Source organism: Carcharhinus amblyrhynchos, chromosome 17 (genome assembly GCF_965287045.1).
Source record: "Carcharhinus amblyrhynchos chromosome 17, sCarAmb.v2.hapA, whole genome shotgun sequence".
Classification (NCBI taxonomy): domain Eukaryota; kingdom Metazoa; phylum Chordata; class Chondrichthyes; order Carcharhiniformes; family Carcharhinidae; genus Carcharhinus; species Carcharhinus amblyrhynchos.
Window position 1 is genome coordinate 48082412 of NC_137340.1, and position 23079 is coordinate 48105490.

General features: G+C 45.6%; 1 protein-coding gene across 1 annotated transcript in view; it reads right to left on the reverse strand.

Moving 5' to 3' along the window:
* Positions 1–23079, reverse strand: part of hpse2 (heparanase 2) — a 290363-nt gene that overhangs the window by 11942 nt on the left and 255342 nt on the right. Inside the window, exon 11 of the mRNA XM_080205316.1 lies at positions 19383–19529. Within this exon, the coding sequence (XP_080061442.1) occupies positions 19383–19529 (147 nt within the window). The remainder of the gene's footprint in view (positions 1–19382; positions 19530–23079) is intronic.

Consider the following 23079-nt stretch of genomic DNA (forward strand, 5'->3'; position numbering starts at 1 on the left):
AATGACTGAGGAGGACACGATGGAAGTAACGCTGAACTTGAGGATGGTTATACATATTCCATTATATGCAGAACCTAGAAATGGAAGGATGGTGCACAAATTAATCTTCAGGACTGGAGACTGGGCTTGACTCACCATTCGGCCCCTCTACCAGGTACTGGTCATTCCAAAGCTGTTGGTTCAGGCTGAGAAATGAAGGGAAGTTGGCGTAGTGTCACCCAGTTCAATGCCATAACTTCAACTCTTGCGCCATGAGCCCCATCCGCCTGACTAGCTGGAGGGAAGGATCAGCCCTGGGAGACAGTCCTGTGGTGAACTGCTTCACCTGATCATCAATGGCTGCCTCCGGTACATGGGGGGAGGTCACTGATGTGTCAACAACAACTTGCATTTATATCTTGCTTTTCACATTATAGAACATGGCTGGATTGGCCAGGTTAAATTACCCCATAGCATCAGGGAGATTAGCAGGTAAAATATATGGGGTTATGGGGATAGGGTCTGTGTGGGATTGTTGCAGGCTCACCGGGCCAAATGGCCTCCTTCTGCACTGTAGAAATTCTATGATTCTAACATCCCAAGATGCTTCATCCAGTACTAGACAGGCCAAACAACAAAAGCTTGACCTAAGAGGTATGGCTGGAATTCTCCGACCTTGTTCCCGGCTGGGATTTTCCAGTCCCGCTGCAATGAGTGGAATTTTGGCTGAGCGCCGAATTCTCCGTTCCCGATGGTGGGATATGCAAGAGCAAAGAGTTCCAGCCTAGATCTCCAAAATTGTAACGAATGAGTGGAAGATGGCAAGATTTAGGGAGGGAATTCCAGGCAGCTGGAAACACCACCACAAAAGGTGGATTGATGATTGTCAGGAGTGCCAGGGGGCCAGAGTTGGTCCGAAGGCTTGTGGGGCGGAGGAGGGATACAAAGATAAGGCAAGACCCAGGAGGGATCTGAGCAGAAGGAAGAGAAACTGAAATGTGAGGCATTGCCAATGACTGGAAGCTGACAATGCTGGGGGGAAGGGGGTGAAGGAGATTGGAGATTTGCAGAATCATAAAGCCTTGGATCAATCCTGTGAACGTTCTTCCAACTGATCTCTTGTTCAAGGCGAAGTGGTCAATCAGGAGAATTCTCCGAGTTTGGTTCTGCCACTAGTTTGCGGTTAAGTATGAGGAAAAAATGCTTTGCAATATTTTTAACTGCACAAACTAAAGTCTATAAGTCAACTTAACAGGGGCAGCTTTCATGAAAATCCATAGTATTGGCTGTTCTTTATATACACTATTATTTAAATGGTAAAAAATTGCAGCATGCTGCCGTGCAGAGGGATCTGGGTGTCCTTGTGCAGGAATCTCAAGGAGTTGGGTTGCAGGTGTAGCAGGTAATGGAATTTTGTCCTTCATTGCTAGAGGGATGGAGTTTAAAAACAGTGAGGTTATGTTGCAGCTGTATAAGGTGCTGGTGAGGCTGGACCTGGTGTACTGTGTACAGTTTTGGTCTCCTTACTTGAGAAAGGATATACTGGGACTGGAGGGGGTGCAGAGGAGAGTCACTAGGTTGATTCCGGAGTTGAGAGGGTTGGCTTATGAGAAGAGACTGAGTAGACTGGGGCTATACTCATTGGAATTCAGAAGAATGAGGGGAGATCTTATAGAAACATATAAGATTATGAAGGGAATAGATAAGATAGAAGCAGGGAAGTTGTTTCCACTGGCAGATGAAATTAGAACTCGGGGGCATGGCCTCAAAATAAAGGGAAGCAGATTTAGGACTGAGTTGAGGAGGAACTTCTTCACACAAAGGGATGTGAATCTGTGGAATTCCCCGCCCAGTGAAGCAGTTGAGGCTCCCTCATTGAATGTTTTTAAGGCAAGGATAGATACATTTTTGAACAGTAAAGGAATTAAGGGTTATGGTGAGCAGGCGGGTAAGTAGAGCTGAGTCCACAAAAAGATCAGCCATGATCTTATTGAATGGCAGAGCAGGCTCAAGGGGCCAGATGGCCTACTCCTGCTCCTAGTTCTTATGTTCTTATACTGTTGGTTAACTCAGGTGTTTCATGTCAGAGGTAGCAGTAGAGGCAGGTACCACTTTGTCTTCTAAAAAGCATTTATACAGTTATATGGGTAAGATGGGTATAGAGGGATATGGGCCAAAATGTGGGTAACTGGGACTAGTTTAGTGGTTAAAAACTGGGTGGCTTGGACAAGTTGGGCCTGGTTCCATGCTGTAAAGCTGTGACTCTATAAGACTGGCATTTACATCAGATGTAGAGCCCAGAGGAAAGCTATCCTGCCTATATGACTGATGTCATTGTTAATGGCCCATATGTCCCATGTCTTACATTGGGCTGTAGCTATCCTTTCTTCTTCAGCTGTGTGTCTAGCTTTTCATTAATTTCATGTACGCTATTCACCTCAACCAATCCTTGTGGTACTGAGTTCCACATCCTAACCGCTCTTTGAGGCAAAAGGTTTCTCCCAAATTGCTTATTGGATTTATTAGTGACCCCCTTATTCTTATGACTCTTAATTTTGGAGTCCCTCCCCACAATTCCCCTCCACCACCAACCGCAACCACCCCAATTAGAGGCGTCTTTTCTACCTTTATCTCATGCATCCCTTCAGAAATTTAAAGCCCTCCATCAGGTCACCTTTGCTTTTCCAGCCATTTCAATCTTTCCTGATAGTTATGGCCTCTCATAGTTCATGTATCAGCATTGCAAATATAAAGCTATTTATGATTTCAGGATGTCTCAAAGCGCTTTATAGTCAATGAAGTGCCTTCAAAATATTGTTGGAAAGATCCCTCAAACAGCCATGTGATAAATGCCTCGATCAACTTTTTTTTGTGATGTTGGTTGAGGGGGAAATATTGTGAGGAAGCAGTGCTAATCACTGTGCCACCGTGTCACCCTGAATAGAAACATAGGAACAAAGAAGATAGGAGCAGGATGAGGCCATTTGGCCCTTCGAGCCTGCTCTGCCATTCATTACGATCATGGCTGACCGTCCAACTCGATACCAAACCCTGCTTTCTCCCCGTAACCTTTGATCCCATTCACCCCAAGTGCTATATCCAGCCTCCTCTTGAATACATTCAATGTTTTGGCATCATCTACTTCCTGTGGTAATGAATTCCACAGGCTCATCACTCCTTGGGTGAAGAAATGTCTCCTCATCTCCGTCCTAAATGGTCTACCCTACATCCTCAGACTGTGACCCCTGGTTCTGGACGCCCCCACCATTGGGAACACCCTCCCTGCATCTATCCTGTCTAGTCCTGTTAGAATTTTATAAGTCTCTATGAGATCCCCCCTCATTCATCTGAACTCCAGCAAAAACAATCCTAACCCACTCAATCTCTCCTCATACATCAGTCCTGCCATTCCCGGAATCAGACTGGTAAACCTTCGCTGCACTCCCTCGAAAGCAAGAACATCCTTCCTCAAAAAAGGAGACCAAAACTACACACAATATTCTAGGTGTGTCCTCACCAAGGCTCTGTATAATTGCAACAACACATCGCAGCTCCTGTACTCGAAACCTCTCGCAATGAAGGCCAACATACCATTTACCTTCTTTACCTCCTGCTGCACCTGCATACTTACCTTCAGTGACTGGTGCACAAAGACACCCAGATCCCTCTGCACACTCCCCTCTCCCAATTTACAGCCATTCGGGTAGTAATCTGCCTTCTTGTTTTTGCTTCCAAAGTGAATAACCACACATTTATCTGCAATTGATAAGCCCACTCACCCAACCTGTCCAGATCATTCTGAAGGATCTCTGCATCCTTGTCACACTTCGCCCTCCCACCCAACTTGGTATCATCTGCAAACTTTGAGATGTCACACTTTGTTCCCTCATCCAAATCTTCTTGTCTTGTCTTGCTGAGTTTACCAACAGCACGCACTTTCAATTTCCAGATATTGTGGTGAGACAATACTAAAAACCAATGAACATGATGATATATAGTCAACAGACTGTAGCAAAAATCTACTGAGGCTTTCCAAAGCATTAGGAGCAGAGAAGGCACATTGCGGGAGGTGGAGGATGGAGCAACAAGTCTGGAAAGGGATTGAACAACGAGGGAAGAGTGCAGAAGCTCATGCTCTTCAGTTTAAAAAGAACAAGGTTAGAGGGCACCTCATTTAGATTTTCAATGGCATAAATTAGACAAACCCAGGATATTACTTCAAGCTGAGTCAGGTCTGTCGGATATGAAATTTAAATTGGCAAAGGTAAATTTAAAACCAAACTGTTTTTATTTAAAGGCTGATTTATATACGTTGGGAATTATCTTTTTTTCCATTTATTCTTTCACAGGATGTGGGCATCGTTGGCAAGGCCAGCATTTGTTGCCCTTCTCTAATTGCCCTGAACTGAGTGTCTCATTTCCTAATTCCAGATATTTTTTATTGAATTCAAATTCCACCTTCTGCTGTGGCGGGATTTGAACCCGGGTCCCTAGAACATTAGCTGAGTTCCTGGATTAATAGTCCAGTGATAATGCCAGTAAGCCTTTGCCTTCTTTACCTGATCTGTCCTATAAAATGATAGAAGCAAAATACTGTTCAACCTGGAGATAAACACAAACAATTTTCTGTTCTTCATTTTTTGTTTTTGTTTTAGAATTCCAGCATCCACGGTATTTTGCTTTTGTTGAAAGTTTTCAATTATCTGTGAAGGACTTTGAGAAATCCCATAACCAGGAAAGGCACTATATAAATGCAAGCTTTTTGTAACTAGTTTCCAACAGACCCAGTCCAGTCCTGACACTCATAACTCAAACCTCAACTCCAAGTGCAGTCATGATCCATTCCACTGAGGCCTGGATCCACTGCCAGTTTTGTAACCCACTGCCTTATCAGGGGAAATGATGGTATGTGGGTAATGAAGCTGGACTCGTCATCTAGTAGGCTTGCCTAATCCTCTGAGGATGATGGGTTCAAATCCCACCATGGCAGCTGATGGAATTCAAGTTCAACTAATCGGAAAATAGAATCAAAAGTTAGAAATTTGTCTCAGTAAAAGACAACCACAAAATGATTGTCAATTGTCATAAAGGCCTATCTGATTCACTAATGTCCTTTAGGGAGGGAAATCTGCCGTCCTTACCTGGTCTGGCCTACATGTGACTCCAGAGCCAGAGCAATGTGGTTGAATCTTAACTGCCCTCCAAGGGCAACTAGGGATGGGCAATAAATGCTGGCCAGCTAGCGATGCCCAAGTCCCATGAATGAATGAAAGAAAAAGGTATGGACAACAGATTTACTTTCTTAAAGAAAAGTGAATGAACTGAATGGTTTTTTTATGACAATGGTTTCATGGTGGTTATTAAACTTTTAATTCCAGATTTTTATTGAATTCAAATTTCATCATCTGTCGTGTCCCCAGAACACTCTGGTCCAATGATAATCCCACCAGGCCCCTCTCCCCCAGAAAGCAGTGACCCCATCTCAAGTTAAAGAGAGAAGGGGGTTAACAGGGACAGACAGAGAAGAGGTTGTTCCACTGAAACTCTCCAGACAACTCATAAGCTTATAACTGATTCCAATGGATTTATACACAAAACTCTTCATATCTGAAGTTAAGTGAAAGCAGCTGTGAGAAAGATAACATTATTCTTTGTTATTTATCATGAATAACAATCTGGTGAATTGTTTAAACTCAATCTCAATCACAGTTGGAACTGAGATCTGTTTAAGCCTCTCAAGATGATGTGGGTTGATGTGTTTCTTTTTAAAACAATTACCTTAAGCTGCTAAAACCCCAGTCCAGCAGAAAACCAGGCCAAGTGGCCTGGCTGCTCACGTTCCAGGGAATCGATCATTGATTAGCTTGAGATTGCCAGCTCCAAAGGAAACCCCACGGCAGAAACAGTGCATCGGGTGATGGGTTGTTACTCCAAGCCTGCAATACTGACCGGATAAAGCCTGGCTCAGAGACAGACCAATTTGCAATGACTCACTAGTAATGTGGGCACGCTGCCATAGGGAATGGTTAAGGTGAGGAACAGCCTGGAGGCATTTAAGGGAAATCTAAATAAGGTGACACAGAGATAAAAGAATAGAAGGTAAGGTGAAATTGGATGTCGCTCTTGTGGAATATAAATGGACTAGATGGGCTGAATGGCCTGTTTCTGTATTGTAGCTCTGAGGTTAGATTGTTCTACGCCTCACCGTGCCAAAGTTAGAAGTGAGAAGTTAATCATAAAGGTCACCGGGATAGCAAGGTGGCGTTAAACTATCCACCTCGTTCCTTCAATTCTTTCTGCCCCTTTGTTTTCTTTCTCTGCTTCTCTCTTGGTGTTGTCCCTTTATTCAAAACAGCAAAAGTGAAATGGGCAATCAGTTTGTACTCAGCGACGTCCCACAGCCCCGAGACAAACAAACAGATAATCCACTTTTGTGACGTTGGCAAGATTGTCAACACTTGTCAAGGCAAGATTGCGAGCACTAATCCAAGGCTGCTACACGGAGTCTAATCTTCCTGGCTCTGGATCACTGGAGATCGGATGAACGATTGAAGATACGCCTCAGAAAACTGCGCAAGTCCTGGTGCGCTGACCTTCATGGGAATTAACCAGGAAGTTTGAACTTCCGATGGGGAACTGTTCTGTTCCCTGGAACTTCCGACCCTGAGTTCAAACCATAGTTTTCAGATAGTTCCAATGTTATCCAGGAAATAATTGACAGATTAAAACCTAGTCTAACTGTTGGGTAACCACTAAACCAACCCCAATCACACTGAACCCCCCTGAATACCCCCCTGACTACCCTATGCCCACCCGATCACACCTCCTGAGCATGCTAACCTTTGACCACCTGCCTACCTCTCCCAACCATGCTGCACTCCAGACAACCTCCAGTCAGACTACCCAGCTTCAACCCCTCTCCCCCCTCCACTGACCAGACCCCAACCTGATTACCCCTCCCAACCTGATCCGTCTACTCCTGACCCCCCCTCACCCACCTCCCCAGCTCACAATCCTACCCACCTACCCACTCACTCTTCATCCACTCACCCATTCACTCACTGCCACTGTGGTGTCGTGGCAGTGTCACCCAGGTTAATGACCCTGGGGGCATGGGTTGGAATCCCACCGAGTCTCAGTCTAGTATCCAGGAAGGAAACTCTTGTTGGTTGTTGCAAAATCCCATTTAGTTCACTTATTGCCCCTTGAGGGAAGGAAATCTGCCCACCTTATCCGGCCTGGCCTACACGTGACTCCAGACCCATGCTTGACTGTTAATTGCTCTCTGAAATGGCCTAGCAATCCACTTGGTTCAAGGAGCAATTTGGGATTGGCAACAACCACTGGCCATCCAACCAAGCTCACATCGCACGAATAGAGAAATCAAGAACAAAGAAGTCTAATCATAAACGGAAATCTATCATACCTCAGTAGGTGCTGTACGAGGGGGCATGGCCTTTCTTCCCTTGGCTCTACTTAGCTTTGATGGAATTCTCTGAGGGACACATTTCCGGAAAAGCCAGACTCGGAAGCAGTGTCAAGCTGGGTGAACATCCGACTCCCAGTCAGGCTGCTATTTAGCCAGCATGGGCAAAGTGGGCCGAAGGGCCTGTTTCTATGCCGTAACCCTCAGGGATTCTATAACTCTATGATCCTCAGAAGATTCTGGCCATGATGTAATTTACTCCGATCTTGCTGTGCGCTGTGATGTTACCCCAGCTGAGAAAATAGTTCACCTCTGGCAGAAGCTGCCCAGGTGATACCTTGGGGTGGCACAGTGGTTAGCATTGCTGCCTCACAGTGCCAGGGATCTGGGTTCAATTCCTGGCTTGGGTCACTGTGCGGAGTTTGTATGTTCTCCCTTTGTCTGTGTGGGTTTCCTCTGGGTGTTCTGGTTTCCTCCCACAGTCTGAAAGACGTGCTGGTCAGGTGCATTGGCCATGCTAAACTATCCCTCAGTGTACCCGAACAGGCGCTGGAGTGTGGCGACAAGATTTTCGCAGTAACTTCACTGAAGTGTTAATATAAGCGTACTTGTGACACTAAGCAATAAACTTAAACAAAAACAGAGAATGCTGGAAAATCTCAGCAGGTCTGACAGCATCTATGGGGAGAGAATAGAGCCAATGTTTCGAGTCTAGATGACCCTTCTTCAGAGCTAAACTTCTGGTGTGCTCTGCCTCTCCACTTTCCAACACAGGAGAGAAAAGCATCTTCATAATGACATTGAGCTGGGACAGTGGTGGGTTCAAACTCAAGGCCTGGTGCTTTTGTTACTCAATAAAACATTGATGCAGCTCAACATTATACAGCCAACATTGCTGCGTTAAACACTGTATAAACGTGAGTCATTGGAGACAAGAACCTGGCTGCTTCAGGGTGGGTAGGGATCTGTCTTGCTAAGTGTTTTGGCTCAAGGACATATATATAGCTGGGTGAGAGAAACCATGGTTTGAGTATGGAAGGAAGCTGGGCTGGTCTTGTTGGAATTAAGGGAAGAACAGACCTGGATGTGGATCTCTTCAGAGAGGCGAGAGACACCAAGAAAGAGAAGCAGAATGGAAGATGTGAAGGTCAGTTTGGAAGCACAGGATTCAAAGCCTGGAGTTCAGAAGTGCCCTGGAGGGGTATGGGAATGGAGAGAGAAAGGGGCAACAATCAGACAGGAAAAGTGATTTTATTTTCTAACAATCTGTCGGTTAAAAGTGATCACTGGTTAATGTGGATGGATGTGAATGTTAATACCATTTACACATTCCGATCTCTTAATGGACGCTATTAACACCATTCTCAGCCTTAATCATCACCATTTACATTTCCTTTGTCTATGTCATCCTTATCAATTACTGCCTCCCCCCCACCCGCAGTATAACTCACACCCTATTTTCCTGATCTGTGGCGCTGATAAAGGGTCATCCTGACTTGAAATGTTAGCTCTGGGTGGCACGGTGGCACAGTGGTTAGCTTTGCTGCCTTACAGCACCAGGGACCCAGGTTCAATTCCAACTTTGGGTCACTGTCTGTGTGGAGTTTGCACATTCTCCCTGTGTCTGTGTCGGTTTCCTCCGGGTGCTCCGGTCTCCTCCCACAGTCCAAAGATGTGTGGGTTAGGTGCTTTGGCCGTGATAAATTGACCTTAGTGTCAGGGGGATTAGCAGGGTAAATACGTGGGGTTATGGGGATAGAGCCTGGATGGGATTGTGGTTGGTGCAGACTCAATGAGCCATCTCTTCAGTACTGTAGAGGTTTTATGACTCTATTCTCTCTCCACAGATGCTGTCAGACCTGCTGAGATTTTCCAGCTTTTTCTGTTTTTGTTTCAATTCCAGCTTCCACAGTATTTTGCTTTTATTGCTAGTTAATGTGGATGGATATTAGAATCTCTTTGTTGATGTAATGGAAGTAAGGCCTGTGTGTCATCTTTTATAAATAGCTCGAGGCAAACAGTCGATGTTGGAGATTGGCTTCAGATTAGCTGGGCCTCTTAAAATAAAGTCCTTTTTATCCAATAAACCAAACTGACTGTAGACATCCACAATTTCAATGATTGTTAACTGATCGTTACTGTGACTGTCAGTAATCCAAAACTAACTCGAACCAAGTTTACAACTGGGAAATAAGTTTAAAGTTTATTTATTATTGTCACAAGTAGGCTTACATTAACACTGCAATGAAGTTAGTGTGAAAATCCCCTAATCGCCACACTCCGGCGCCTGTTTGGGTCCACTGAGGGAGAATTTAGCATGACCAATGCACCTAACCTTCATGTCTTTTAGACTGTGGGAAGGAATTGGAGCGCCTGGAGAAAACCCATGTAGACACGGGGAGAATATGCAAAATCCACATAGACAGTAAGAAGTCTCACAACACCAGGTTAAAGTCCAAAAGTTTTTTTTGAAATCACGAGCTTTTGGAGCACTGCCCCTTCATCACACTTTAACCTGATGTTGTGAGACTTTACTGTGCCCACCCCAGTCCAACGCTGGCATCTCCACCTCATGTCCACACAGACAGTGAACAAGGCCAGAATCGAACCTGGGTCCCCGGTGCTATGAGGCAGCAGTGCTAATCACTGCCAACGTGCCACCCTATCGATGATATTAATAATATCGATAATATCTAAACCATTATATCTAGTGGCTGAATCTTCAAATTGGCCAGTGTTTGAGAACATTGATAAAAATATGAGAACCAGACAAGATCAAACTTCTCGTCTGGCCAGGTGTGAAAAGGAAACAAGCCATAAGATGGCAGCAGATTGCTGTGAAGCTGGGATATTTGTGGTTTTGTGTCTTGTGGTGCAGTGGGTAGAGTGCCAACTGGGTAACGTCTCTGCCTCAAGCTCCAGGTTCAAGTCCCGCTCCAGGACTTGATGGACAATGAAAGTGTGTTCATAATGTGGCCAGGCAGGTTTGGTATCAACCTCCAAACCCTTCCAAACACACACCAATGGCAGGGCGTCAGAGCAGGAGAGATGCCTGCCCAGCCACATGCTGTGGAGATGCCGGCGTTGGACTGGGGTAAACGCAGTAAGAAATCTCACAACACCAGTTAAAGTCCAACAGGTTTATTTGTAGCAAACTCCACTAGTTTTCGGAACTGGCTGTTCCTTCATCAGGTGGGTGGGAGTTCTGATCACAAACAGGGCATACAAACTCAATTTACATGAATAATGATTGGAATGTGAGTCTTCACAGCTAATCAGGTCTTAAAGGTACAGACAATGTGAGTACAGGCCGTCCTCATGTGTGCAGAACTTGGGACGGCCTCAACCCGGATCTTGGGTTCATGTTACACTATCTGTAACCCCCACAACCTTCCTGGACTTGCAAAGTCTCACTAACTTTCCTGTCTGGAAACAATACACATCTTTTTAACCTGTGCTTAATGCTCTCTCCACTCACATTGTCTGTATCTTTAAGACTTGATTAGCTGTAAAGACTCACGTTCCAATCATTATTCATGTAAATTGAGTTTGTGTCTTTATATGCCCTGTTTATGATCAGATCTCCCACTCACCTGAGGAAGGAACAGACAGTTCTGAAGCTAGTGGCAGTTGCTACAAATAAACCTGTTGGACTTTAACCTGGTGTTGTGAGACTTCTTACTGAGCCATATGCTGGACAGAACATTGGAGATTTTACCGTCACTGTCCATAGCTCCAGGTGACAGTGTGCCTGTAAGAGTGTGTCTCCCACAGAAGCCCAGAGCCGGTGAATGAAATGTAACCCCGCTAATATCTTGATTGGCTAAGAATCCTCAAATGGTGGAGCAGGCTGAGAGGCACAGCGGCCTACTCCTGCTCTGATGTTCCTATTTTCCTCCATCACTTTTCAGTAAACCAGTTAAACAGGGATCCAGTGCTCAGGATATTGAGTGTGGAAGTTCCAACGCTTGTATTGGTTCAGTTGGTGGAGTACAATTTCCCTGCATCTGGGTGTCACCTTCTGAAGAAAGGATTTGCCTTTGTCAGCCGCCAGCACGAGTTTCTCTCCGCAGCAGATCCCAGTATTTTAGTCACATCCTGTTACTCCATCCTTAGTTTTCCCTCTGGGCCCTCTGATGAGCGGGCCTTAGTGTGGTTCGACAACAACAACAACAACTGAGTGTGGGACAACAACAACAACAACAATTGAGCGCAGAACCACAACATCAACTTCGTGTGGGAGAACACCAACAACTGAGTGTGGGACAACAACAACAACAACAACTAATTGTGGGACAATAAACAACAACTGAGAGTGGGAAAACAGCAACAACTGAGTGTGGGACAACAGTAACAACAACTGAGTGTGGGACGACAACGAAAACGAACCTGATTATGGGACAACAACAACAAATGAGTTTGGGACAACAACAACTACCGAGTGAGACAACAACTGAGTGTGGGGCAATAACAATTTTCATTTAAATGGCTCCTTTTTTTATTTTCATATTCTGAGCTGAAGTTTCAGGCATTATTCTCAAACACAAGTGCCAGAATTTTACTGCCTTGCCCATCCAAGGCTCGTAAAATCCCATCTGAGGCCAACAGAGAATGCTGTTCCGTGACCCTCGCCCACCCTGGTAAAATTCCAGCCAAGATCTCCTGACTGTAAGGCAGGAATGCTCCCTACTGAACCAGGACTGACACTTGGTGGAAATTCAATGTGTTCAACAGTACCGAGTGTGCAGGGCAAAAAGAACTGAGGAAAATAGAATGGATCAGCTGTAAAATCGGCTTTATGTACAAATGCAGAGGAACTGGTTCGATGGGAGAAGTGAAGGAGAGGGCCAAGAACTCAGGAGGAAGACAGGAAATGAGCAAAAAGATGTCAAGATGGGATATCAACAGTAAGAGGGTTTCAGAGTTTGGGAGGAGCGGATATGTTTTGGGTGTTTGCGAGGGAAGATCCTAAGGAGGCTGAGGAGAAATTTTCCATCCCCCTAACCACCCTGCCGAAAATCAGTGAGGGAACAATCTGTCTCCCCCGCACGCCCCCTCCAGATTAAAAGTCAGCATCAGAATGAGACACTTTAAGAGTCTGGGAAACCATCTCTGAACTGGTCCTGAGGCCAAGAAATCCTTGGCTTTCCAGTTGCACGTTCGAAACACAAATCATCATTTTCAGCAATGGGCTTAAATTTCATAGAATCATAGAATCCCAACAAAGCAGAAGGAAGCCATTCGGCCCATCGAGTCTGCACCAACCGCAATCCCACCAAGGCCCTATTCCTGTAACCCCATATCTTTCTTTACTCTGCTAATCACCCCGACACTAAGGGGCAATTTAGCATGACCAATCAACCTAATCTGTGGGGCGGCGTGATGGCACAGTGGTTCGCACTGCTCCCTCACAGCGCCAGGGACCCAGGTTCAATGCTCAGCTTGGGTCACTGTCTGTGTGGAGTTTGCACATTCTCCCCATGTCTGCGTGGGTTTCCTCCGGGTGCTCTGGTTTCCTCCCCCAGTTTGAAAGTCATGCTGGCTAGGTGCTAAATTCTCCCTCGGTGTATCGGAACAGGAGCAGGAGTGTGGCGACTAGGGGATTTTCACAGTAACTTCATTGCAGTTTTAATGTAAGCGTTACTTGTGACACTAATAAATAAACTTATCTTTGGATTGTGGGAGGAAACTGGAGCACCCGGAGGAAGCCTGAACAGATATGAGGAGACAGTGCAAACACCACACACAGTGACTCAAGCCGGGAATTGAACCCAGGTCCCTGGCACTGCGAGACAGCAGTGCCATTGCCATCGGGTTTCTCTTTATCCTCCAACGCAGAAAACCCCAGAAATCGGAGAAATGGCAAATAAGATGAACAATCAGCAACTAGCCCCCCCGCCCCATGGAGTTCAGTTCCAATATTGTGTCCATCTTATTTTCCTGTTGGGTTAAAGGTGGTGGGATTTTGTTTGTCAGACTAGGATCAGTGTGACAATGAACACTGGTGTCGCAGGATGATCGGAACCGCTCCACGCCAGGCTAATACTTCAACACACAAAGTGCTGTCTGTTCATTGGCAAATGTCACCAAATCAGGGTATGTGTTAGCTTGTCTCAATCACGAACATCCCTGTTTGTTAATTCTTCTCAGGCAAATAGCAGGTCTCACATGGTTTTGTTGCATTCAGATGACGTGCCATTCTATCAGCACTGAGTGATGCCCAGTGTATTCTGTGCTGTTAAAACTGAACTGTAAATACACACAAGGTCAATTAGAGTTTACTGGCTGTTGGCAGGAAGCTTTTGTGGATTGCTTGATGCTTCTAAGGTCTGACTGCAGTCTTTCCTCCCTGACACTAATGGACCTGTACTAACATCTCACTGAAGAAACCGGCTTTTTCAACTATTCGACTACCTAAAATGCAAAGTTCTTCAAGATGTTAGATACATCTCTCCAGGGGGTGGCACGGTGGCACAATGGTTAGCACTGCTGCCTCACAGTGCCAGGGACCCGGGTTCAATGCCCAGCTTGGGTCACTGTCTGTGTGGAGCTTGCACATTCTCCCTGTGTCTGCGTGGGTTTCCTCCTGGTGCTCTGGTTTCCTCCCACAGTCCGAAAGATTGGGTTGATTGGCCATACTAAATTGCCCCTTAATGTCAGGGGGATTAGCAGGATAAATATGTGGGATTACAGGGATAGGGGCTGGTCGGGAATGTTGTTGGAGGGCTGAATGGCCTCTTTCTGCTCTGTAGGGATTCTATGATTTGCCATCATCTCTGTTCCTTTCTGTGAGTGTCTCTGGTTGGAATTTTACCTGCATGCCAGGCTCATAAGATCGTGCCCAGGTCAATGGAGAATGCCATTCTGCGACCTCACGGGCGTGCTGGTAAAATTAGGGCCACTGCCTCTAATATCTGCACACTTTGGCTGAAATATTGCTGCCATAACGATGGACACAAAAGTCAGTGCCAATCTCACCATGACTGTTTGTAGGACATCCAAGATGCATTTGAGTTGCAGTCGGGGAGCCCGTTCCTTCAACAGATGGGTGTCTGTCCTCAAGAGAGCTGCCAGCCAACCAGAGGGCTGGCACAGCTCTTCAATCTCAGCAGTGCCACTAGGCCCAGTGGCATCTGCTGAGTGTATGCCTGGCAGAGAGGATCCTGGGAAAAGACTGCCTTGCCAACTAGGGAAGAGGAGTCTGGGATTGCCAGGACTGATCAGGCAGGTCCCAGTAGGGGCTGATGGTGGGAATGGGGCTGTTGGTGAGGGCAGCAGGCGGAGTTGCCCGTAGAGTGGTCACTATCATTGGGGGCCCCTCTATGGGTCACAGTGTGCCCAATTAGGGAGACCCCCTCCCTACTGGGGAGATTGCCTGGTGAACACTGACAATGTCCGCACATGGTGGAAGGGCTACCCACTGCTGGTGACATGCCAGCCGAGGGGGGGTTGAGAGGATCTTGCTTGGCTACTTAAGTGGCTCAATTGGCCTCTGGGTTGCCCTCCATTTTCCCCAGGCCTGGTAAAATACTGTGGCAGACATAAGGGGATGGGCAGTGCATGCTCTCTCCCACCTCCCCTTGCCCCTTATCCAGTTTTATCCTTCTATCTCTTCAGTTTCTCTCTCTCTGTCTGCCTCAGTAACGTTCGTAGATACCAGGTGAGAATCTGACTAACCTACATCCCCACAAATAGGAGTTATTTGGCCAGGAGAGGATGAATTAGCAGCAGAACCCTGGCACTGGGTCAGTCGCCCATTCTACTGATGCATGATGGGAAAGTCAAGTGGAGATTTATTTCCAAGTTAACAATTCACATGAAGCTGTGGCGCTCAATTTGAAGCTGCCCTTGTGGTCAGCTCTGAAGCTCAGGCACTCCTCTTCAAAGCCTCTCGGATTGATGGTGGGGAAATATCTGGTAAGCGTGGAAAACGTACTTTTAATCAGTCTGTCAATTTTTGAGCAGCCTTGGTCTGCTGGGATTCTGGCAGTGAGCTGCACAAAGACCCCCTGAGGCGCCCTCTAACCTACCCGACAAATCCGGCCGACTTATTCCAGCTGCCTCACAGTCTGGCACATCACCGGAACAAAAGCCGTTTGATGTCTATCTCTTCTCTTTTTTTCCCCTCAGTTTTATTCTCCGAGACGGTGTGCGGTTTTCCTCCTCTTCTCCGCACCCTTTTTAGTGCAAATGGCACAAGGGCCAAACTGGAACCCAAGCCTGATCTGACCGGCGCAATTCTGAATCCGAGCACTCCCCTTGTCCTCCAGCAACACCACTGGAGTGAGATGCTGCAGGAGGCGATGGCGCAGTGGCATTATCGCTAGACTGTTAATCCAGAATCTCAGCTAATGTTCTGGGGACCTGGGTTCAAATCCCACCACAGTCGGTGGTGGAATTTGAATTCAATAAAAAAATATTTGGGACTAAGAATCTACTGATGACCATGAAACCATTGTCGGAAAAGCCCATCTGGTTCTCTGATGTCCCTTTAGGGAAGGAAATCTTATCTGGTCTGACCTACATGTGACTCCAGAGCCACAGCAATGTGGTTGCTGTCCAAGCAACTCAACTGCCCTCGGGCAATTAGGGATGGGCAATAAATGCTGGCCAGCCAGCGACGCCCATGTCCCATGGATGAATAAAACTGTAAGGGCTTGTTGTTTGCTGTGTCTCCTACAATACAGCCGTGACCACGCTTCAACAATAGTTCATTGGCTGCAAAATGTTTGGGACTTCCTGTGGTCATGATAGGCGCTATTAAAATGCAGGTCTCGCTGGTAAGTCTGCATTTGAAAGTGCAGCAGGATAAGTTTCCCCCATAATTTGGTAACCCGAGCATTTGCGAAACACGACCTTGTGGCTATTGGTGTAGTGAGGAGTGTACGCTCGCTCAATCTTGCGCAGGAGAGATGGAAACTGTGGCAGGGAGAGAGACACTGTGTCCTCACGCACTCCCTTCACTTGTCAATTCAGGCGATACAGTCTGGAGTGGCAGTAAACAAGGTTTCACCAGCAGCCCCAGTTTGTGATTCTGCGTTCCTGTAGAGCATTTGTTGTTGTCAACATTTCCTGGCAGAAAAGTGAAGGATAATTTTTGTCGGGCCCGAGCCAAGAGGAAACGATTAAACTTGTTAAATCCCAACCGCACTGGCCCCCTCTCTCCCAGCCCGCTCCCTCCTCCCCTCCCAGAACGAGAGGCCAAGTCTCTGTTTTCATGGAAACAGTCAACCGTTCGAAATGATGTCTTCCCACGAGCAGGACAGGTTCGGGACACTTTAATGTTGCCTGCCCTACAGGAGGACTGCAGAGAGCGGAGCTGTGGAAAAGCCAAGGCAGCTGTTCCTGCGTCTATTGGATTGAATAGTCCAGTTTGCGACTCAGATCCTGAGACTTGTGTTTTAAGCCTTTTATTTGAATGTCTTTCTGTATACCGCGCTGATTACTAAAATCTACTAAGATTCACGGTCAGGGGAATTTCAGAATTGACAGGGGAGAGATACAAAAGGGGCAATTTGTTCACACAGGGTGGCGAGTGTCTGAAGTGAGCTGCTAGAGGCAGCAGTAGAGGCAGATACAATTTTGTCTTTTATTTAGACAGTTACATGTGTAACCAAATGTAGAATGGATATAGAAGGTTATGGGCCAAATGCAGGCAATTGGGATTAGCTTGGTGGTTAAAACAAAAGGGCAGCATGGACAAGTTGGGCCGAAGGGCCTGTTTCCATGCTGTAAATCTCTATGACTCTATAACTATGACATGCTTTCATCCTCACTCTCACTCCCCTATCAGTTATCTTCACAGACAGAGAAAATGTCCACACCCCTGTCCCAGCTCCTGACTCCCTCAGTTAGGATGGCAGGACATTGCAGTCAGGAGCCCGGCCTGAGACATTCTGAATTAGGGAGTGACAAGTGTAAACACCAAGTAACCGTGGAAAATGATTTGGCCCACCTTAGCCCCTTCATCCAGCAACACGGTACAGTTCCCTCAGCGACCAATTGCTTCCTATACACCTTGTTCATTCAGAGTCTCTTTAATCAGGACCCCATCATCAGAATTCCTCCACCATCGACTCACTCTGCCAGCCCTTCCAGACTGGACCTCCTGCTACTGAGAAGGACAAAAGGTCATGGGAACTCCATTGCTTGCAGGTTCCCCAGTCACACACCATCCTGATTTAGATAGACAATGCCATTCTGTCACTGGGTCAGGTAACATTTGTGTCACACAATGCAATCTTCCCCAAAAGAAAGTGTAAACCAACTCCACTTGACGTTCAACAGTGTTCCCATTGTCGAATCTGATCAACATCCTGAGGGTTACCATTGACCAGAAACTTAATTGGACCAGTCACATAAATACCTCACCTCCTGAGGCCTCAGGAGCTGTCCGCCATCTACAAGGCACAAGCCAGGAGTGTGATGGAAAATTCTCCACTTGCTTCGATGAGTGCACAACACTCAAGAAACTCTACACCATCCAGGACAAAGCAGCCATCTTGACTGGGACCCCATCCATAAACATCCACTCCCTGTGCTCCCAGGGAGATGCAACAGCAACTTGCTAATGCTTCTGCGATAGCACTTTCCAAACCTATGACCTCTACCTCCAAGAAGTGCAGGAGGCTGAATATCCATGGCAACACCGCCACCTGCAAGTTTCCCTCCAAGATACACACCATCCTGACTTGGAACGAAACCTCCCTTCCTTCACCGTCGCTGGGTCAAAATCCTGCAACTCCCTCCCTAATGGCACCCTGGGTGTGCCTACACCATGTGGTCTGCAACAATTACAGAAGATGCCTCATCATCACCACCTTCTCAAGACTAACTAGAATAATGTTAATTAGTAAAAGCAAAGTACTGTGGATGCCGGAGATCTGAAATAAAAACAGAAAATGTTGGAAAAACTCTGCAGGTCTGGTGGCATTGGTGGAGAGAGAAACCTAGTTAATGTTTTGAGTCTACGTGACTCTTCTTCAGAGTTTGTCCTGTATTTTCTGCTGTAAATGTTAATAAATGTTGACCTTGCCATCAGGGCTTCAGAAAGGGACTTTCAGCCTTTCACTGTCATCCACATGTCTACATTTAATTCAGCAACTCACAAATCTCCTGTTTATCTTGTCATTGATGTCATGTCTGTATCTATCCGCTGTTAAGACCTCAATCAGGCCATTGAGGTTGGCCTATTGGAATATGAATTCCCTGATTAAAGAGTTAATTGATGGACCGTCAGGGTGTCAGTTCCTTGAATTTAACTGGGAGTGTTAGTTGTTCTGGCATACCTGAAGGTAGACCGCTGACTGTGAGCACTCTGTGAACTGCTGCTGGAATTGTAAATCAAGGGATTTTACTGAAGGGATCCTGACTCCAAAGGCTTATTACATCCCCCCACTTTACATTGTTGTACAAAGTCAAAATGAATCCATTGTGTTTCAAAGGCCCATCTCTGTGTTACTGTTCACTTGTACTAACTTGGTATCTTCAGTACATCTGCTTGTTACCTCAGTGCATCAAATTTAAAATTTTTTTCCTTCTCCCCAAAGCTTTATCCCCCTTCCCCACCTTGCAACCTCCTTCAGCCTTAATTTCTCTCTCACACCTTTCAGTCTTCTCATTCTGAACTGGTTACCACTGGCAACAGCCTCCCTACTCTGTGGTTCTCTTCTCTCAAACCCCTTCATGTCTCGCAGTGATATTCTCACAATCCATCTCAGCGACATTTTTAGTCGCCTAACATCATTTATTTTATTTGTAACTTTATTCTTTAAGCTTATTCGTTAATTATTTTTTTCCTACATTTAATTTCCTTGCTGCGAAGTACTGTTGAATGTTTTTTTACATTAAAGGCATTTTATAAATGCAAGTTGCTAGTTGGACAAGTACCAAGACCTGTGGGAAAGGCCTAATTGACTAATCAATGTGGTTCCCAGCCTGAGCTGTATCTGGTTATTAGTGATGATTTTGTACCTACTTTGCTTGTAACCCGTGAGCTCCATACGGTTGGAAGAGGTACTGGTGAACTGTCTTGTCCCTCAGCGTTCCAGCCAGCTTTATTTTCTTTCTTGATCTATGGAGATTGATGATGTAAATGGTGATGGAGCCCCGTAGATAATTGTGACTGGAAAAGGAGTGAGACAAGAGAATTAGTTGCTGCAAAATGTGTCCTCTTCAGTGGCTCAAGTTGAACTGAAACTATTTTTTCATGATCACAAAATAAATCTCATTAATGGAAACCACAGATCTCCTTCCATGGGACTGCTTTTATTTTCCCCATCATAACATATGACAATTTTCTGAATAATCTGAGATTTTCTCTCGCTCTCCTACAGGGAAAACCACCACCGATATTCATATCTCTCAGTGCTTCCCATCTACAATCACCTCTGTAGTTGTGCACTTTCAACTGTCAGTGTTGGCCTATCTTGAAATAGTGTTCAAGAGTAGCCTTTTCTATTCCATTTTATATCGTACTCAGCCCTAGAGGATCCTCTTGCCTTTGGAACTTTCAATTTTGAGTTTTACTATTTAGAAGTGTTGGCCTGGATTTTGCATTCTTTGCCCAACATTTCCGGCCCATCCCACCAGCGGGATCTTCTGGTCTAATTTGAAAACAAAGGTAGTTTTAAGGGATTTATATTCATATTGCTAAACATTAGGAATAAGGTATAATTTTAAGTGGGTTTATTTTAATGGTTCTGTGGCTGGAAGGGTAAAACCTATTGTTAGATTCATGTTGGACAAAGCTGCTTGTAAGTGTGGGGGTTTTCGGCCTTCCGGCTAAGGTTAGATCAATCCCAGGATGGATTGTCTTATCTTTACAGCTTGGACCTTGTTTGTCTCTCTTGTGGGGACTATGAATTGGATTTTGAATTTAGTTTTGGAGCAAGCAGGGAGTGGATTTGGGTTTACCCGGTCTGCTCTGAGCATTGGCTTTGTTACTTTAAGAATGGAGTAAAATAAATTTTAATATCTGGAGCTGACCAGTATAACACTATAGATATACGTCTGTAGCCAATTACACTTTGAAAGTTACTACTGAATCTCGATTAATAAGGGGGTCAGGGGTAATGGGGAAAAGGCAGGAGAATGGGGATGAGAAAATGATCAGCCGTGATTGAAGGGCGGAGCAGACTCGATGGGCCGAGTGGCCTAATTCTGCTCCTATGTCTTATGGTCTAATCTGCTTCCAGGTGAACATTAAAGTCTCATTTCCTGATTTGGAAAAGTGCAAGGAAATTTCTCAACATCAAAGCCAGCATTTATCTTTTGACTGACTCTGCCAAAACCAATGAACTGGCCACTTACATTTCGGGGACCCTTTGTCTATCCAAATTCAAAAGTAATTTAGATAAGTAGGTTTGATAAATGGCAATCTTTCTATTTCCCCTACTCTCCTTAAAAAGAGCTGACCCACACGCAATTGTCTTTCAATTGCTCGCCGAAGAGGTCAACCTGGAATCTTATAAGAACATAAGAAATAGGAGCAGGAGTAGGCCGTCTAGCCCTTTGAGCCTGCCCCGCCATTCAATAAGATCATGGCTGATCTGAAGTGATCTTGCATCCAGATGGTGAGTGTTGATGCAGTTTAGCCATGGGAGGAGGCACTACCACAACGTTTGATCCTGTTCTCACACACTGCCAACACACACACACACTTCACAGCAGGAGAAACTATGGTTGAATGATTTCTTGGGTGAGGAATGGAAAGGCAGCCAGTGTTCCAGTGTGAGCCAGCTCTTTTAGGTTGCATTTATTGATATTATGAAGCAAATTTTCAACATTCATTTCTGGCTGGGCCAGAATTTATTGCCCATTCCTGAGGACGTTTGATTGTCAACCACATTGCTGTAGCTCTGGTGTCACGTGTAGGCCAGACCAGATTTCCTTCCCTAAAAGGTATTAGTGAACCAGATGGGCTTTTCCAACAATGGTTTCATGATCATCAGTAGAATTTTAATTCCAGATTTTTAATTGCATTCAAATTTCATTGTGGTGGGGTTTGAACCTGGGTCCCCAGATCTTGCCCTGGGTCTCTGCTGGTCCAGTGACAAAACTGCTATGCCACTGCTTTATAAGCAAAATTTAGGAACAAGAACCATTGCTGATTTTCTCACCCACTCCCCAGCCCAGAAGCACTGGCCAGTTGCTGGCATGGCTGAGATCACCTGACTCTGCCCAGATCAGAATTGAATATTGGACCTTTGTGATCTGAGTGTTTCCTTTCACTGGAAGGTGTTATTTGGTGTGAGCACCTTGATCACTCAAGCTATCAGAGTCATCCTGGATTTGATTATTTATAAATCCTCTCCCATACGTAGACAGTGATGCTGAGTTTGTAACATTATGTTCCCGCCTTCAGAAACCTTGTCAGTGAGCTGATCTGATGCCTTTTCGTTGGCAGTTATCAATGGATTGTGGAAACTCAATCACTGAGCACGTCCAAGACAGAGATTCTTGGATGCGAATGAGGTCAACAGATATGGAGATAGCACGGGAATGTGGGGTTGAGTTAGACGATCAGCTGTGATTACATCCGGATGAGTGTGAGATGATGTATTTGGACAGGACAAACAGGACAAGGAAATACATGACAGATGGCAGGACCCTGGGAAGCACGGGTAATCTGAGAGACCTTGGTGAGCATGTACACCCATCTCTTAAGCAGGACAGCTGGGTGAATTGGTTAAGAAGGCATTTGGTTTCCTTGTGTTTATTAGCCAAGGGATAGTTTAAGGGCAGGGAGGTCATGCTGGAACTGTATAACTTGTTGGTTAGGTCACAGCTAGAGTGTTGTGTGCAGTTCTGGAAGTCATATCATAGGAGGGGTGTGATAGCACTGGAAAGAGTGCGGAGGAGATTTACCAGCCTGGGCTGGAGAGTTTTAGTTATGAGGGATTGGATAGATTGGAGTTCTTTCCCTTGGAGCAGAGGAGACTGAGGGGAAACATGATTGAGATGTATAAAATGATAAGGGGCATAGATAGACAGGAAGAAACTTTTCCCCTTGGTGGAGGGGGCAATGATCAGGGGGCATAGATTTAAGATAAGGGGCAGGAAATTGAGAGGGGATGTGAGGAAAAACCTGTTCACCCAAATCACAGCCTGAAAGGATGTGAAGGCAGTGACCCTCATGACATTTAAGAAGTATTTAGATATGCAGTTGCAAAGCCAAGGTATACAAGTCTATGAACCAAATGCCTGAAAGTAGGATTAGAATAGTTGGGTGGTTTGTCTTAGGTTGGCACAGGCATGATGGGCCAAAGGCCTTTTTCAGTGCTATATACCTCTATAACTCTATAATCTAATTGATTAGCAGAGCAGCATTGATGGGCTGAATGGCCCCACTCCTGCTCCTATGTTCCCATCTACACATAGCTCCCATTAAATGGAAGCAATCTGATTGTTGCATCCTTTAGAATGACTGAATTTGGAAGTTTTTTAAAATTCTTGGGATGTGAGCATTGCTGGTGAGGCTGGCATCTAATGCCCATTGCTGCTTGCCCTGTGAAGGTGATGAAGCAACTGCAATCGGCCACTTCAGAAGGTACTTCAGAGTCACTCACACATTGTTGGGGGAACAGAGTCGCAAATAGGTCAGAATGAGCGAGGTTGGCAGATTTCCATCTGGGCGTTAGTGAAACAGATTTTTCTGATAGTGTGACATCACC